Below are 18,421 nucleotides of genomic sequence, written 5' to 3'. Positions count from 1 at the left end.
TATACTGGAGCTGGGATCAGAGCTGGATCTGTTGGGGCTTAGGGTACATTTTGGGGGAGTATGAGGCCAGGGAATGAACAACATGGGAGTGTTATACGCAGTGAGTAATAACAGCATGGGGTAGGAAGAATGCACAGGGATGCAAGGGAACACCAAATATCCACAGAAAAGAAGAACACTCTCATCCCCCTTGATCTAAGGTTTGAAAACTGCTGTCCCAGATCTGCTGAGATCTTCTAGTGAACTTCCAGTGTGAAATCAAAAAGTCACTTGTTCCCTAGAATTTGGCTGAACACAGCAGCTTAGCTCACCAAGGTAATCCAACAACTAAATCCTACTCAGAACTAATAAAAATTATGAAAAAAACCCAATACAGAAATTAATTACTCCTAAGTTTAGATGACGTGACTGAAAAAAGGTGTTGTGGCGGCAAATCTGTATTTAAGGGTCTGCAAAGATGTACCTGTATGTACCAGTATACATTTCTGCATGACACCATAAACCATTAGAAGTTTACATTGTGTGTAGTGTCCTGTCTATGAAGTTGACTATCTTATTTATACTGGCAGAAATAATATGTCAATATAGACAGAGACACATATATACAGACATGGGAAAAAAAGAAGCACCAGTCACATATCTCCCTTTCCACAGGAGAGGGGACTGGGTTGACAGTACCTTCAAACACAAGAGTAGAATGTTTTCCAGATCAGCAGCATCCTCTATTGGCAAGAGACAGACTCTGATCTTGCTAGTTCAGATAAGCAATCAAAAGCAGGTTCCACTTGTGAAAGCACACAGTCAAAAGCAGCAAGTACAAAATTCTGACATTAATTTTAACAGCAATCTATTTTGGTAATTGTGCTTTTTCCACAAATTGCTAATCACTACCTTATAACTACTGTTCTTCAGAGCAATGAACCTTTTCATTCCATCACATCTCTTTCTAGCAGAGTCTGTGGGAGCAACATATATTCCCTGTACGTCCCTGTGCGCTTTCACAAAGCTAGAGAGCACCAGACCACTTAAGATTCCTTTCTGATTTCCTAATATTTGAAACACTTTTCATGCACCACCTCCGATGCCAAATGCCTGCACCAGAACTTTCTGATAACAGTAAATCTAGGCATTACTCACAGAATGCTCTAGCAGAACAAGTGAAAGTTTTGCCTAGACAATGGGGAAAACCTAACCTCAGGGCAAGGAGTTACAAAAGCTGAATCCAACAAGGGAAAAATAATTAAAAAAAAATATCTCTGCATCAAGACTTTTAACCCCCTGCACAGACTACTACTGTAGATTTCTATTTTTGAATTATTTACAGAACTCTGCAACCTTCTCCAACAAACATTTCAAGGATGTATCAAGCAGCATATCCTGTATGTAGTACCTCAAGCCTTGTATAAGAAAAAAATCCTGTCAAGTAACAGAAGAAAGACTGATCAGGAAGTTCCATGGAATTCTAGCTCTTCAGTCCACAAAAGTGAAGAAAGCAGTTTCATAAAGCACATACTTTTAGCTATATAAAGCAGAAAACCTCATCAATGGGCAGGGTAGGGCAGCTTTTTCATTTACGGTCTCTGAGAAAAGCATGTCATACTTGTAATCCCAAAAGGTAATGCTAGAAAAATCAGTGTGTTACAATTGAGATGCTCTAGGTGCACATACCCTTCAAACAGAATAAAAAAGTAAAACAGAATTGCTTAAAAATTATAGCAATGGTAAATAAAATGTAAGTAAAATAAAACTGATGAATCACTCTCACACAAAGAAGGGCAGAATGTATCATCCTGAGTTTTGGGAAAAGAATAAACCAAGTGTTTTTACAGTCTAAAAGAGCATCATGTCCTGACATTAATTTCTAAGGAATGACTCTGGTATCAAACATGTCTGCTCATGTTGCTGATGATAACAAGTATAAATGAGTAAGTAAATGAAGGATATTATTTCTTGGACTACAAGCAACCACCATTAATTGCTAACATGTACTAAAACAGCAACATGTGAAGTGACTGTATGTGTTTAGGTTTGCTGAAGTTTTGATTCAGAAGTTAGAAACGCAAGACATTCTTGGGCAAAATTGCAATATATCATAAGACAAAAGGTTTGTGGCTTTGAGAAAATGGAAACATATTGTAAAATATCAGTAATCATCTACTGTTACATAGTACAGCGTATTACTAGCAGATTGTAAGCAACTGTGACACAGCACTTCCTTCCCATAGCCTAAGAATACACTCTGATATTAAGTTTCATGTGGAAGAGTCCTGCTTTCAACCTTTTGAATAAACAGAGGAAAACACACACCCCCCCTTGCCCAACACATGAAGAAAGCCCTCCGACCAACCTAAACACATCGAAGCCTAAAAACATTTCCTCCCCAGACAATAAGAAGTATCACACATCTACAGCAAATATTTATGCCAAATTCTTTCAGCGTGTGATGTTCTTTTGGTCAACTGTAGTCTAGTAGAGCTGAGAATAAAGTTTCCTACTTTGAAAAGTTTCAACGATCTAGATGTCTGAAAGCTGGAAGAACTAAAACCTAACACATTTTCCTGAATAGGTCAATTAGATTTTCTCCAAGTTGAATCTATATTTCAGTATCTATATAAAAGGAAATTGCAACCTACAGAGAAGAAAAGTCAATAAATTATTTCCACTATAAATTTTCCAAATATTTTCACTATATTTCATTTCCTTTTCAAACACACTAAAGAACAACTAGAAGATATGAAGGTGTCATTCTATTTATATATATATTACAATTAAATCACTATAAATATCTTCTTCAAATCAGTATTACTTTTTATATTAAACAACTCTGCCAATATCCTTATGAGTCTATTTGTTTTCCACTGAAGTTATTGTGATTGCCATTATATTCAAATACTGTGACAAGCAGAGCACTGCAACTGCTGAGAGACTGAGAGCTATAGTGAGTCAAAAACCAAAATTGACATTCACGTTGTATCCTCTGTATTTCATATACAATGGGTTTGATGCCATCACACTGACTGATTCATTTTTTGCAAGCCTGTTCTTAAGAGACTAGTAACCATGATGCATGAAGCAGGAGGAATAGTTAGACCGCTCGCCACAAAAAGTTACGAGCACGTTAATAATAATGGTTGTTCCTCTTAAACGGACCGATACTAAAGCAGAACAAACTCATAATAATAGCATATCCCCCCACCAAAAAAAGAAAACCCACCACCCCACATATGAACAGTTATGCAAACAGCATAGTAATGGCAATTCATTGCAGACCTACTGCAGTAAAGCACCAAGCGCTGCCTTCACAGTTTTGTACGTATTTAGCAGTAGTTCTCTGACAACAAATAGTTCTTCATTTACTGATCCAAATCAGTTCTCAAAACTTACCAGGTTTTCTCTTTCAATTCTTTGCTGCTCCTTTTGCCTGTTGAGGGCACTGTGGTACAATTTAGGAGGCGGTACAGATGGCTTCTTCAATGTAGCACTTTTTCTTGGCTTTGCAGACTGTCTGGACAGTTCTTTTAGCAACCTTTGGTTTTCCCGATCAATCTGTCTTACTTCTTCATTTGTGAAAGAATAATTTTTCCTCGTTACTTTAGATGGTTGATCGATGGTTAGTTTTTGTTCTTTTTTGTCCAACTGTAGGAAAGCTTTGAAATGGCAAAAATGAAGATACTTAGATTTAAAAAAAACCCAAGCCAAATACAAATCTTGCAGTCTGTTATCAGGGTTTATTTACAGATCTGAAAGAACAAGGTACATTTCACCTCCCCCAACTGAATTCCAGATTTATGCATTTCAGAATTTTTCAGGGATGCTCAGATGTCCTCAGTACATTGGTTTTACACAAGTTTCACCACAAAAATCAGGCCTAATTTTGGCCTTAGTTAAAACCCATCTGCTTCCTTCTCACTAGGAATTACCCTCCCGCCCATTTATGATTAGTAATCCAGAGGAGTTGAACAGATGCAGCAAACAACTGAGCGATACAAAAGAATCAGCAATATGCACACACCCTGTAAGCATTTGCGTAAAATACATTCTGATTTTTAAGTAACAGATATGTCAGCCTTATGTGCGCTGTCATTTCTTCTGCACTGTCAGTTCTCCTGATCCCTGCTTCGACCGTGATCACCCCTGATCTCTACCCTTACCAGTATGCTTGTGCAACTTCTACACTAACACAATATGCTCAGGCTTCTGTCCTGAAATATTTTTACTGTAGTTACTATGGTACCAGCAATCAGTACAGGCAATTATATCTATCTATCTATATCTATGCCAACAGGGCTACCGTTATACAGCACTAAAACAACATTGAACGTAATCATCACCATGGTGGTATCATTTGTGGTACCAATATAAGCATCAGAGGAGTCTTCCAAGCAATAGGAAACACAACTTCAGGAAGCCAGGACTAGAAATAACTTAAGTAACCAAGAATTAAACCATAAATTAGTATTTAGATGTGTCAGATGTAAAGAGTTAAACTTCACTCCAAAGCTATCTAAAATACCTGTCTCAGCTGAGAAGCAGAGCAGAAATGATGTTTCAGACAGAAAACTGACACTTGGAAACGCATGACTCAGACACATAATGCATTTCCTGAAGTTATTTTGTTGATCCTTTGCTCCTGAAGCAATCCTACATCATATCGGTGCAGGAATTGCAAAGGGAAAAATGAAAATTAAATTAAATGGATAGAGAGAAATGAATAAGCACATATAAGAAAAGAAAAATTACTGGGGCCTGGCAATTTAACAGTAAAAAAACCCAACAAGTTAAACCAGGATGTGAGGTTTCAAGACAAAAGAACAAAGAATGCACACTTATAAATATACAGCAAGGCAGATTTGCAGAATTGCAAGACAGTAACTTGAAAACTTCACTCTCCGCCAAATCTGGTTATGTTTATTATAGTTCCACTGGAGCTTTGCTATTGACCTACTTCTAAGCCTTTGCTTTCTAAAGCTCTGCAGTAGATCTTCTAGCAACTGTTTTAAAAGCTTTGCTGTCACGTTACCCCCAAATCCACTGCATTAACGACGGTACAGGGGTGGCAATACCAGGTTAGATCAAACAGATTTTTGGAGCTAAGACACAGGCAAGCAAGGCTTACTCAAGCCATTCCCCATGTTCCTCCCATATCACAGTGTCTCCAGAAGATACCCATCACTCTTACTCCTAAAAGCCCCACGTAAGTAAAACAAGCACCCAAAGCAGAAAGAAAAGCAGGCATGCAGTAACATTTCTGCAGCAAACACTTTCACATCGGCAATTTTTAAACTAAGGATGTCCAAGGCATCCTTTAATAGCTTAAAAACCTCAAGTAATGATGAGCGTGTTCTTACTTCAAAACAAAATGAAATTAAATCTGTCTTGCAGTATCTCAACTGAGTTTATTCCAGAACCGATGCAAGAAAATATTGCTACTGTCGAAGAAATTTAGAAACAGCATCCAGAACTCAGAATCCCTCTGGAAATCAGTAAGCGTGCACCGTCAGTATGCTAGCCAATATAGGCAAGAACTGCCCCTAGGCAGCTCTAACCGTGAGGCTGAGGCATCCACGTTAGCAAATACTGTTTTAATTTGCCAAGAGGAGATGCAAATTATTTCAAAATCAAGACACAATGCAAACTAGTGCAGATCAAGTGTGCCAACCAACAGGTTAATAGAGTATAAACGTCTTTGAAAGCATTTTTACAATTCAGGAAGTTATTCTCAAGGGAAAACATGTACAGCCATCAACACCATTTCAGGAGACAAACCTGGGATGAGACTCATCTGGATACACCTACAAGGTATGAGAAGAAATGTACAGACAATAACTAGAGCCACACAATTCACACTGTAACATCAAGCTACAGCATTTTTCTTAGTAAAAAAATTAATTAAATACGTCCTTATGCGAACATACAAAACCAGCACTGCAGAACACAGCTGGAAGAAAGTAATCTGAGCAGACATCTGAAGAAGAAACTAGAAATCGTGTCCCTTAATTGATAATTGTATTATTACACAGCTATGAAAGGTAATTTCATCTTCTGCCTTACAACCATAGCATCTCACAGGTTAAACAAGACCACACATCGTATCCAAGAGCAGAAATCAGGTAGTGGTAAAGAATAGTTGAGTTGTTCAACTGAAGTCTTGACCTAGCTTTGTAGCACCAATGCTATTATGATGCTGTCCTGTACAAGACACATTTAAGCTTCTGAATAACTGTCAGTGAAAATTCCAAACAGCTCTTTTCTTTCTGTGAAAGATGTGAACCAGTCAAATTCCATTTAAAGCAACAGCATTCTGAATGAGGACATTTCTAATTAGAAATACAGGTTTCGTGTCTTCACTGGTACACGATCATTTTAATTCTCTACAGGGTAGCTGGCTAGACTTCAGTGAGGAGCGTATACTCTTTTGATGCAGCTATGAACTACAACCAGTAAACACAGATTAAAAATGCTTAGAAATAAATAAGCATCAAGGTAATTACTTATGTTTTGACTTGCTCATTTTTCTGGAAAACCTCTGTTAACTGTGATAAAAAAATAAAACCAGAGTAGTGACATGGAACAAACACCTTTCCCTTTCCCCGCAATGCTGGTCAGTAAATGCTTTCAAAAATAAGGATTCAAGGAAGCCTGCAGCGATTGCTACCCGCAGGGCTCAACAAGCCCTGTGTTAATTTGTCACTCAGATCTCCTCAGGGGCAGTGGTATGCAACTTCTGTAACATTAAACACCACTGGTATTTTACTAACAGCTCTTAAAACAGTGTGGATACGTTATCTATGTACATTCCCATGCATTGCTCTACTGGATGCTGCTACTTGCGCGAGTAAGGCATGAGAAAATTTTACTAACTTCACTCTTACCTTCCAGCTTCTTCAGTCACACACTCCCCAACATACACACTTTTCCTCCTTCATTCACCTCTCCTTTCTTCCTCCTTTCCTTAGCCTCTGCTAATCTTTTTCCTTTCAATATATTTTCCTTCTGCAGTGTCTCACCCACACCTTTTATCAGCTCACCACAAAGACAGTTTTTCCCACTTGCAGCAGGCAGAACAGAGACATCAGCCCACTCTCTTCAGTCTGCTGTTCATTCTTAGCCTGGTATTTATTATTTATACTTGGTGTAGAAACTGACTACTATTGCAGACAGCTTTCTGTTAACCTTGAGTTTAAGGGCTCCCTAACAGCGATAACAAGTTCGTCACAACTCAAGAGAAACATATTAATAAAGTGAAAGGATTGTTAAGGTCACGATGAAGGTTCTGCTGTCAAGTTATTCAGCAAAGCTGGAGCAGAAGACTGCCAAAACCCAGCAACTAATCTCTTGATACATTGTTGAATTACAGAAGACTCATTGATTTTGCACCAAAAGTTCAGACCCGATACAACATAGGCAGCAGCAAATTTTCTTCAAGGGCATGGGGTGAAAAGATCAATCTAAAACTCTCTTGTTCCTCACTAGTTTCTTCAGTTCCTCAACTTATCTTTTTATAGTTAGCCTTCTGTACAACCTAAGGAAGAACCATATTTGAAATTTCACAAGTAGCTCTTCACAGCAACAGTGCTGCAATACACCAAGGCACTGGATCAGACAACACATTAAAAAGTAGTTGGTTTGTTGTTGAGTCCCTACCCCTGCAGGTATTTCAAAACCATGTAGATGTGGCACTTAGGGACATCATTTAGTGGTGGACTTGGCAGTGCTGGGTTAATGGTTGGACTCTATCTTCAAGGTCTTTTCTAACCTAAATGATTCTATGTTAAGTTAATAAATTAGAGTTGTGTTTTATTTAGTTAAGAATATGTTAAGGAAGAATTTAAGCTGCAAACACCGCTTCAAAACAAATGATAACTGACTGAAACCTATCTATAGGTAACCTTTTCTAAACCACAGCAAATGCAACATTGATCTCCTTAGGAACTGAGCAACAGTAGAGTTTGAAGTTTAGGAGGAAAAAAAAAAAAAACACACAACCAAGCAACAGAATGCATACTGTGTCAACTGCTGAAAGAGGATCACTAGTACTACAGGGTAAGTGCTTGTTCCCCAAAAAACCAAGCAGAAGGCAGGGGACATCCATGAAATCACTACACCTTAAACAATGGTCAAATAAACTGCAGCAGCAATCTAATGAAGCAGTGAGCAAAAGGTTCTGCCGGTCTTCCTGAAGCAGAGGTGACACTATTTCCACAGTCCAGAATAAGGCTTCTGACCCCAGAACTCCAAATCTGTAGTAATAGCTTCCACTAGTTCCAAAGTTACCAGGCTAAAAATCTGTCCAACCTGCACTCTGCAAAGTACTACTTATACAGCATCATACTCCTATTCTCTGCACACTTACTACAACAGAAGATTAGGTAACCCACAGCAGGTATGTGTGTCCAGTACGCCTTGAATGCATTTCTAACGTTAACTGGCAACAACCTTGTTTTCTTGACAAAGGCCGTAGGTGTGTCTAAGCAAGGTCAGCATATGCCTACAAAATCACAGCGAATTCACCACCAACAAACAAAAAGGAATCAAGACCCCATGTAAAAAGGTAAATACATTTATTCTAAATGCTATTAAGTATTTCAGGTACAGTTAGCATTGTATAACTCAAATAACTGAGTTTCAGAGTTATTTCAACGGTTTATGCAGCAATGCACCCACGCTGCTCTTTAATCACAATGCATGTTTCAATGGTTTATTAGACTTTTTGCAGTAGCCAATGACAACATGGGGTAACACTAAAGTTTAAGGTCATAATTTAAGGTTCCAAAGAGTTTGTAAGCCTTGGAACAGTTAAAAATTATTTACATGTAGCTTCATATTCTATCAGTGCATAATAATTCAAATAAATCCCTACTTACCACTTCACTGTCAGCCAGACTATAAATCAGTAATTTCAGGGAGGGGGATAACCAAGCACCAGCATTTGCATAAAGACTTGCACAGTGTGCAGTCTCCTTCTCATTTATTAGTAAACAGGAAAAGAAAATTCGCTGGTATTCACAGGATTTCTATGAAAGCTGGTTTCCATGGAGAGACACCTGACTTTCTTTTAAGCAATAAGCAAGCTGTTTATTGCTTTCAATTTGCAAGCATTGAAATGACCTTGCAGAGTGAGAAAGGCCAAATCTTATATAAAATACACGATAATTAGCAAGTCAAATACATTAAGACAACAGTCCTAACAGCATTAACGCTAAAATTAAAATAATGCCAGTTAAATCCTAGTAGAGGAAAATGCATTCAAAGTGCTTCAGTGCTTACACTTTTGAATTTGCCTGTTGTTTTGTTTTATACTGCTCCACTACCACATCTGTAACACATCTGAAAAATGTAAGAGGATTAAGTCACAGTTCTTCATCAATGTCTAATAGTTGCAAGCTAAAACTATTTCCATGTAATACCTCTAAACAAATATTTCCTCAAATATCCATTATTTCATTTCACAGAATTCTTTAAAAAGGATTTTAGAGAATTCATAATTTTTTTTAAGAATGTGCTTTTCAAGTATAAATTTTCCCTTTTTAAATATGCTTAAATAGAGCTGCTAGTTATTTCCTGATGTCATGAGAAAGCTAACAGATACCTTACAGATGCAGAACTAATTTTTCTTCCCCAAAATTACACTTTTTGTTATGGGTGTTGGGAAAGTCTGATTCTTTTTACAAAGATTTTTTCAATCTGTTTTCGAGTTCTAAATATAAGAATAAGCCTGTAATTGCTCTTCTACCTCAACATGAGTTACTAGACTTGTGAAAACGATGCAAATGTATACATATATACACACACAATTAGTTCAAAACGTTGAACATACAAACTAAAAAACTCAGTGAAAAAACTATACATTTAGTTCAACTGTAGAGTTTGGGTGTTATGTACATACATAAGAATTTGCTTTAATTTCAGATACTGTTTAACAGTTACTCCACAAATATACTAGTTCAGCATGAATGAGCACACAGATAACATAACCCTAAGAGGGGAAAATTCCAGTTACAAAAAGCTTATTCTATTTCCTGAGTGACAAATTATAGCAAAAAAAAAAAAGTTACAGAATTGCTACATGTTCTGCTGAAGCTATTTAGTTTTCTACAATAGCTTTTATTCAGAAACACAGAGCTTTTATTTTCATAATCATTGTATTTATGTCACAGTGCTTTTCACGAAGTGAGCTCTTGACTATTTTACAACAGAAAAGTCAAAGGCATGGAAGAGGCAGAGAGATTTATCAGAAAGTATATAGGTCAGCGAGAGCTTCAAGGATAGCATTCAGGTCTTCAGTCCACGGCCCACTGTCCTACTTAACCCATCACACCACCTCCTCAAGTTAATAATAGCTAACACCACGGATTTACAGACTAATTCTCACAGAGACTTCTGCAAAATAAGCAGGTATCAACCCCATTTTACAGAAAAGAAAACATGAAGTGCTAAGTTCTTTAGCACTATTGATACCCAACATAAACCCAGATAAATGGATACACAGCATTTTTAGCATACAACTCTGTATTCTGAACTACAGAAATAAAGCGACTTGTCTGAAGACAGAGAGCAAGTCTGTAGCACAAGATGGAAATGGACGAGTTCTTAGTTCACTTGTACGCTTAACCCATCTCTCTATCTACATAACCTCAATTCCTCAAAATTACATGGGACATTGCATCAAGACATAAGACCAAACAAAACAGCACCAGAAGATTTTCCAATCTTTTTATTCCCACCTTTCTAACATGGGAGCTTCATGAAAGTACTTCCAAAACCAATTTTTTTTTCCCAATTTCCTTGCATTGGCATATTTAGTTCTCTTTTTGTGTTCAGATTACTTAAGTGTACAGCAAAGGAGATAACTCTGACATTTATTATTATAGCTTTTGAAATTGCTCTGAGTTATTATTTTAATTTTCTGAAAGTTCTTTAAGGTTTATAGCAGAGACAGCATTGACTCACAAAAGAATTACATACAAAAAAATTACATAACATCATGAAATAGCTGAAGAACTGTATTATCACCTGAAAAATTATAATCACACTTTTTTTTTTTCCCCATGCAGGTAGCAAAAAGAGAGAAGTAAAGAGTACGGAAAGATCTGTACAATATGAACCCTATCAACGTTGAGTAACTGAAATTGTGAGTACCTTCTTGGCCACGCTGATAAGATACTTGAATTCCTAAGCAGTGTGGCTGTCTGATTCCAGTGCTACAATAGTCCTTAGACAACATAATGACAACAGCTACATGACATCAGTCTTCTCATTGTATTGAAGTTATGCAAGCCTCCTAAACATTAACTTCTATGTCTGTAGAAAAGAGGATTCAAGTGACTTATATTTAGCATTGATAAAAATTTTAAATAAGCACGCCACCTAAACAGCAAGTGATTTTCATAAGCAGAAGTAAAAACCACTAGCAAGAACAATTAAACTTCAGCAGTTCACAGCTACCAAAAAAGTATTGCAGATAAACCCAAGAACTTTTATGCACAATGCAGGATTAATAGCTACTCACCAAGTCCAGTAACTTTAGCAACACGGTCCAGGTGGACCTAGATTATAACATGATTCAAGCTGGCTTTAGTACCGCAGGCTCTGCGGCTTCAGGGCTTCAGTACACGTGAGTGGGGCAGGCTCTGCTCCTCAAGGAGGATGCTGCAGAGAGGTGCTCCCTGAACTCCCAAGCAACTCTGAACAGAGCATCAGACACTGCACTGGAGCGATTTGGAAACAAGCAACAGAAACTGACCCAAAAAGTTGAGTTTAACGACCTACCCTGCACCATCTCTGCTTTCACATGGAAAGCACAAACATGCCTGCAGTTTCTACTGATGCCGTTCCCACTGCAAACTGTGGGCTCCTTACATCTGAAACACCGTGAGTGTGCACCCCATACCTTAACGTTGTAGCTCACAGATACATCAGCTCCACAATTTCTTCACTACATGTGTTTATCTGTCTTCCTTCATGCTGCATCTGCTCTCAAGTCTGCTCTATTGTTCACACGCTCCTCCCACATCAGCACGTGCACAAAGCCATGCCAACTCAGCCATACAACCTGCAAGTGCTGAAAACCGCATGGTTTTTTGTACTTCATCCTTCCCTTTGAAACAGGGTTTGACTCCTGTCTAATAAATGCCAATGTAAGGACCACATTCACATGCTTTGACTTTGGCAACATGCAGAACTTGCTTCTCCCCAGTTTTCAAGCATAATCCTCACGTCACCCCCAGCTACAGTTACCAAGTAGATTTCTGCCACTTAGACTAAAAGTAGTTCAATTATTTTCCATAGGGTGACCGGAGACTGCACAGCAAGTTGCAGCACCTGGTACATAAAATGACAACTTCCTGATGTAGTAACCAAGTGTTATCACTTATCTTTATGGATCTCTTGTTCAGAGTTCTAGCCACTAAAGAATATTCTAAAACCAGTGATAATGCTGCACAGCAATACCCATTCAAAGTGCAATATACAGAGCATGGAGACTATTGAGTTTGCCAACTAACTGTTATTTGTGAGTTTAAGTTATTCAGAACAGCATCATTTACAATTTGGCTTCTATCAAGAACAAGCATAGCTTTAGGAGATATAAGGGCATGATAAATTTTTTAATCTAAATATTATTGTTTTAAATGCTCATAAAAAATGAGTAGTTTGCCATATGAGCACAAATATATATCACACACAAGAGCATATAATATAAAGGAAAACTTATTTCAACTCTTTTTTCATTTAACTGCAACATTTTTTCTAAATGCTTAAAATCAATTGTTTTAAGATACACAAGCTACCTTGCTGCTTAATAACCAGATTCTTGTTCTAGTCCAAAACTTGTTCTTTGAACACCATGCAGCTTTTAACAGATTTCTTCCCTTTCTCTGTTCTTGTGAGTCTTTTTTAACTGAAGAGATTCTAGTCTTCTTCCCAAATGATCACATTACCAATGCACAGAATTGTACAGAATTACTGCATGCCCCCTAGAAACAACAAGTAACAGATCACACTGACATTCTGCCAGTTTCTGGGGACCTTGGGAAATTAAACTCACGTAACTGATGTAAATGCTTAGGCCCAGCTATATTACAAGCATATTTGACAAAAATCTCAAATGGAATGCTTCATCAGTATAGATTACTGGTAGATTATTATACTTCAAAACCAAATCTGAGACATTCTGATGATCATTTAAATACAGCTTCACGCACTCAGGCCTGGGTTTATACTGTTCTCGCTTGACAGTGTTCATGCCTATGCAGTTCCAATGAACATTCAATGCAGGCTGGGGATGGAGCGGGGTTTGTTTTTATTTTACATGAGTATGGAAAAACTGGAAGCAATAACTCAGAATATGATTAGCTCCTATTTTCCCAGACTAGTTAGTTACTTTCCACCGTTAATAATCCCTCCTCGTTTAAACCTCAAAATACTCGAAGTAATTAAGCTATGCTGTGCTTGCAAATTTAGGGAGGCACTTAGGAGTAATATACATGTAAATCAGGAACATTAGCTGTCAGACGATATGAATTGTACCTCTCATTACTCAATCTTTACTATTGTTATTTAGAATTGGTTTTCAGTTTGGGGAAAAAATTCTTACCACCACCACCTGCCCCCAAACAGAGATTCATCTCTGAGTATACGTACTCTGAGCTCTAATGCCCATTTGTTTTGGGGATGAGATTAATCCTTCCATAATCACCAGTTATTAAATAGCTTCTTGCTATCAGAGAACAAATAAAGATGTAGGACACCATAATTTCAATTGCCTAGCAACAACTCTTCTAACATCATGATTTGACAAGTGGTTGGAGCCTTTTCTAGTATGAAAGAGTTGCTGGAGCACAAGGAGTGCCAGAGATGAGAATCGGCTCTACCTTTCTGGATGGCTAGCTCTGCTTTTCTTACCATCAGAAAAATTTCCATGTAAGTAAAATCCTCATTTCTACTCATAGGAAAGTTAAATGATGCACACAATATATTTTGAATTCTTACTCACTAGAGGCTTAGCCTGGCAAGGTGCAAAGAGAAGACAGTCAACACAGTTTTATTCATGCCAGACCTACCACAATACAGCAAACTTGGGTTGAAAAGTACCAGACAAAGTGTAAGAGGCTTTCCTCACCTGAGGTCAGCAGATTTCTTGAGCCAAGTCTCTTTTATACTATAGATTTTACTACTGAAAACTGGGCCATGAAAACAAGTGCAAAAGCACTGTATAGACCTTAAAATATGCCCTTGAGATCATCCAATGCATTCTCACCCCATACAATTAAGGTTTGCAATGAATGCAGTGAAAGAGATTCCAAGTTCACTCTCTTAGACTTCATTATTAAGATTTAAATCTATTTAAGAAGAAACCACTTAAGTTTTAGTAAAGATTATCTGTTATTTTTCTCTTTAAAATACCTTTACTCCACTTTATGGTATTTTAGAAGGCAGACACTCCAGAAAAAGAATTTCAATTAATTCTGTTTCATTATCAAAAAGGTACCAGAAGTTTAAATATGAATACTATTTATCATACAATGTAGTTTCGGATTGCCTTTCAATTTGGAAGGTTGATAACTCAGCACTTTATCAGAAAGGTTGGTGTTTGAATTTAGATTGTAAGTTGTGGTATAGTCCAGAAAACTCTCATTTCTCAAAACACACTTGCAGTTTTATCATTCAGTTTGTTAATACAACAAATCTTTTTTAGAGATTCACCCCATCTATATATCTTAATTCTAGGTATACGCATACCAACACATGCTGCTTCTTTCCACGGCAGAATGAGTACTAGCTACATAAATAAGAATTCAAAGAATTTGATCAATGCAGCTTCATCACAAGCCAGTTTTAGGAATAGACGTGGCACATTAAAACCTCATTCTCTTCTATTAGAACTCAATTGTTCCCAATAATATACAGATGTCATACTTTGCAAAAAAAAATAATTTAGAAGTCACCTTTCAAAAGCTGATTCAGGTCCATGGCATCATGCAAGACTTTTCGACTATATCTGCGATCAAACTCGGAATCTAATGAAAAAAATACAGATATAAGATTGGATTTCCCAGCCCCATTGGTTTTACAAATTTTGTGTTGTACTTAAATTCTTGAAAATTACCATATAATTCTTGGTTCACATTTTCCTGCCTCTTTATTTTTAGTTTCTTATCATTTGAAGCTGCAAGTTCAAAAGACTGGATAGGACTGATGTCTGGAGTTGACAGAGGTGTTACATCAGTCACTGTGTCTTCAGACTCCTCCAAGTAGTCACCAAGCTTTGGTTTTCCTTCTGCTAATTTCATTGCCGACTTGAATTTTTGCTTTGGAGACAGAAGAGCATTTCTACAAGCATTTCTCTTTGAGGAAGAATGAGATGAATCTGATAAACAGCTGTCGGAATCTGTATCAGAACAATCTGTATCTGAGCTTGAGGATGAGGAGGAGGAGGAGGAGGAGGAAGAAGAGGAAGAAGAGCTGGTATTAGTATATTTTTTGCTAGCCTTCTTTATGTTGTTTGACTGCTTAGCTGACTTTGGTCTAATCTTCTGGGTTTTGCCGTCATCACTACTATCTTCTTCATCTGTATAGTAATCTTCTTCACCTTCTTTAACTATTTTGGGGATACCAGCAGGAATAGTCTCCTGTGTTCCCCTACTTGCTACAGATGTCACTTGAAATGTATCTGCATTCTCCGCAACTGTAGAAACTGGTAAAGATGAAGCATCTCCAGGATGATCTGTGCTATTTTCTAGGGACTGATCCTTTCGCAAATCTTCCTGCCTTTCTTCACTTTCCTCCTCACAACACTTCGCATCCTTTAAACTAGAAACCAAATCAGGGCCCGCAAGAGCTGCCTTTGTACTTCCTTTCTCTATGCATTCACCATTTTCTTCAGCTTTCTTTTTCTCTTCCTCAAAATCACTGTCAAAGAAAGCATGATCCACTTCACCATCCGATATATCTTCAAAGCAGTCCATAGTGAAATAGGAAGAGCCACCTGCAACCATCACAAAAAGTTTCCGAAGGTTAGCATAAGAACAGATCCAACTACACTTTCAGTATATCAGTTTTGTTCTTTACTCTTCTAGCTCTAGTAATTTACAGTTCTGAAATTAACGTTATGTTGCTAGGGACAACTCTGTAGTGAGTTCTATAGAGAAATTTAGTGCCACCTTATCACACACAGCTTACATGTTAGACTGAAACGCTTTCCTTTAAGACAACAAAAGCCATCATGATTTCAAAACTTTTACTCCTAAGGAAATTAGTCAAACACTGTTAGCAGCTAAGGAGTCTTAAATATTATAAATGAGCAACTGAAGTGTTTTCTTGTGTCCCTTTAAGCTAGAGCCACTAGTGAGCTATCATTAGTTTGGGTTTTATATTTAAAACCTTGTTTGTGTGTGGTGGTCATTGTCTTGGCTGACGCAACCATTCTGCTGTAGATTTTCACCACTTTAAGTAGGAACAATTTCAATTTACATCAAAAGATCCATGGCTCTGTAGGTTAAATTGTAGCATGTACAGTGTGTCAGTGACAATGTTTTAGTTTGATCAGGAGCCTGCTTTTCTTGACAGTCCTCTAACTCACACTGCGTACAGTGAGCAAACTTGATTCTTTCAGATGAAACTAACCTTTAAAGCATGCTGTATGCATAAAACTTAGGCACTTAAACCAGCAGTCACCATTCAACCCATGGAACCAGATTACGGCTAGTCCAAATACATACAAAGTAGACATCACTTCCTAAGCACTAACTGTTTCGCTCTACAAATCTCGTTTCTACTGTGTCACACTTCTTGCAAAAATATATGGTGTTAGATCCTATGCATGTGGCAGGAGAAATAGGAAAGTGTCCACTCATTAGTAGGATACACACAGAATTAAAATACAAAAGCCCAAACACTCCACAACCAAACAAAATTAGCTAGTATCAAAAATGACTGTTCCCATCTAGCCAGCAGCACTTTTCTCCTATTTGCAACACTCTGTAGAACCAAGAAAACCAAAGGCAGTGGAAGCAACTACACGAGGCAGGAGAACCAGAATCTTTTACAAGATGGCGGGTCTGCCTTAAACCACATATAGTTTGTTGCCATGGCAAACAAAGCTGCAAAAGGAATTCCTAAACTTGCTTTGAAACTGCAAGACTATTCCCAAGAAAGCTTCTAGCTAAAATTACTTCAAAATACGGAATTTTTAAAAGTCTATGTCACTCAGTTATTTTGCCACTTCTCAAATAATAACTCAGTTTTAGAGGAATTTGAAGCACGCACCCCAAATACAAAAAGCACAACACAAACCTTAAAAACAGAAAGTGTGGAATTCCTATAGTTTAAGATTCACAAAGCCAAAGAGCTGAAGAAGACTTGATAAGGTTAGGTGTTGTATAAAGCTGAAAATGCTATTAAACCATAGAAGCAGAGGTCAGCTTTGGTACTACTGAAAGAGAAACTCTTTAAAGCACCTAACTCCTCCAACAGCAACAGAACAAAGGAGTAAACCACCTGGGAGTTCTTAATTTCAAATGCTACATGGAATTTAGAAATTTTTTATATACATGCCACTTCTTGTGACCCCTGGCTTCAGGCAGCTTGCACAGTCTGCAATGCCCAACTGCCATGTGAATTCTTGGAAGTTTTTCTAGAGCAGCTTTCTAGAAGATAATGCATTTTAATATATTAAAACATGCACAATAGAAAAAAAATAATCAGAAGAGTAAAACATTATCTACATTTCATTTTCTACTTCACGTAACCTAAACCAGAAGGGAACCAAGCAGAATTTTGGCATTACCTGTAGACTATAGATCATGAATTATTTATTTAGCAAGTACAACTTGGGCAAAGTAAATTCTATGAACAAAATGAATATACCAAGTACAGTGTTAAAAACAAAACAAAAACCTTTCTTGTCCATGATGCAAGGTTTTTATTACTTAAAGCACTAGCATCTCACCAGTTTGTAGCTTCAGACAGATTATGACTGAATGGTAAAATAGGCATTTGGTGTATTTCAGTTGTCTCAAAACACATTGACTTGATACACTGTTACCACTGTTGTACATGTGAAAGCATAGGGGATAAAGCAAAAGCCAGGTTTTTGCAGGTGGATGCAAACCAGTTAGTACAGCTTGAAATATAAAGCGTTGACTGTAATATACACAACCATGTATTTTTATGAAATAAAAGTAACTACTATATAAATAAAAATAACACTACTCCTGCAAAGAAGACTAAACTAACAGTATCTCACCAGCTATAAACATCATACATGGTCACGCCACAGCTTCTCAGATGTCTCTTTTCTGCACACAATCTCTTAAGTGAGGATGGGATTTAACCCAAGATGGTGGCAAAAGCTGATAAAAGATAGCAAGGAGGCTGCACATTCCTCTCCACCATTAGCACCAGCCAAGGAGCGCACAACTTC

General features: G+C 37.5%; 1 protein-coding gene across 4 annotated transcripts in view; it reads right to left on the bottom strand.

Annotated features, from left to right (window-relative positions):
• Nucleotides 1–18,421, bottom strand: part of CFAP97 (cilia and flagella associated protein 97) — a 35,236-nt gene that overhangs the window by 7,496 nt on the left and 9,319 nt on the right. For all 4 annotated transcript variants that reach the window (XM_037398716.1, XM_037398724.1, XM_037398732.1 and 1 more), the window contains exons 2-4: nucleotides 15,107–15,985; nucleotides 14,946–15,017; nucleotides 3,385–3,647 (exon numbers count right to left, since the gene is read on the bottom strand). In XM_037398716.1, coding sequence (XP_037254613.1) covers nucleotides 3,385–3,647; nucleotides 14,946–15,017; nucleotides 15,107–15,965 — 1,194 coding nt within the window. In that variant the 5' untranslated portion in view covers nucleotides 15,966–15,985. The remainder of the gene's footprint in view (nucleotides 1–3,384; nucleotides 3,648–14,945; nucleotides 15,018–15,106; nucleotides 15,986–18,421) is intronic.

Source organism: Falco rusticolus, chromosome 1, assembly GCF_015220075.1.
Source record: "Falco rusticolus isolate bFalRus1 chromosome 1, bFalRus1.pri, whole genome shotgun sequence".
In the NCBI taxonomy this organism is placed as follows: Eukaryota; Metazoa; Chordata; class Aves; order Falconiformes; family Falconidae; genus Falco; species Falco rusticolus.
This window is presented reverse-complemented; position numbering and strand designations above follow the sequence as displayed.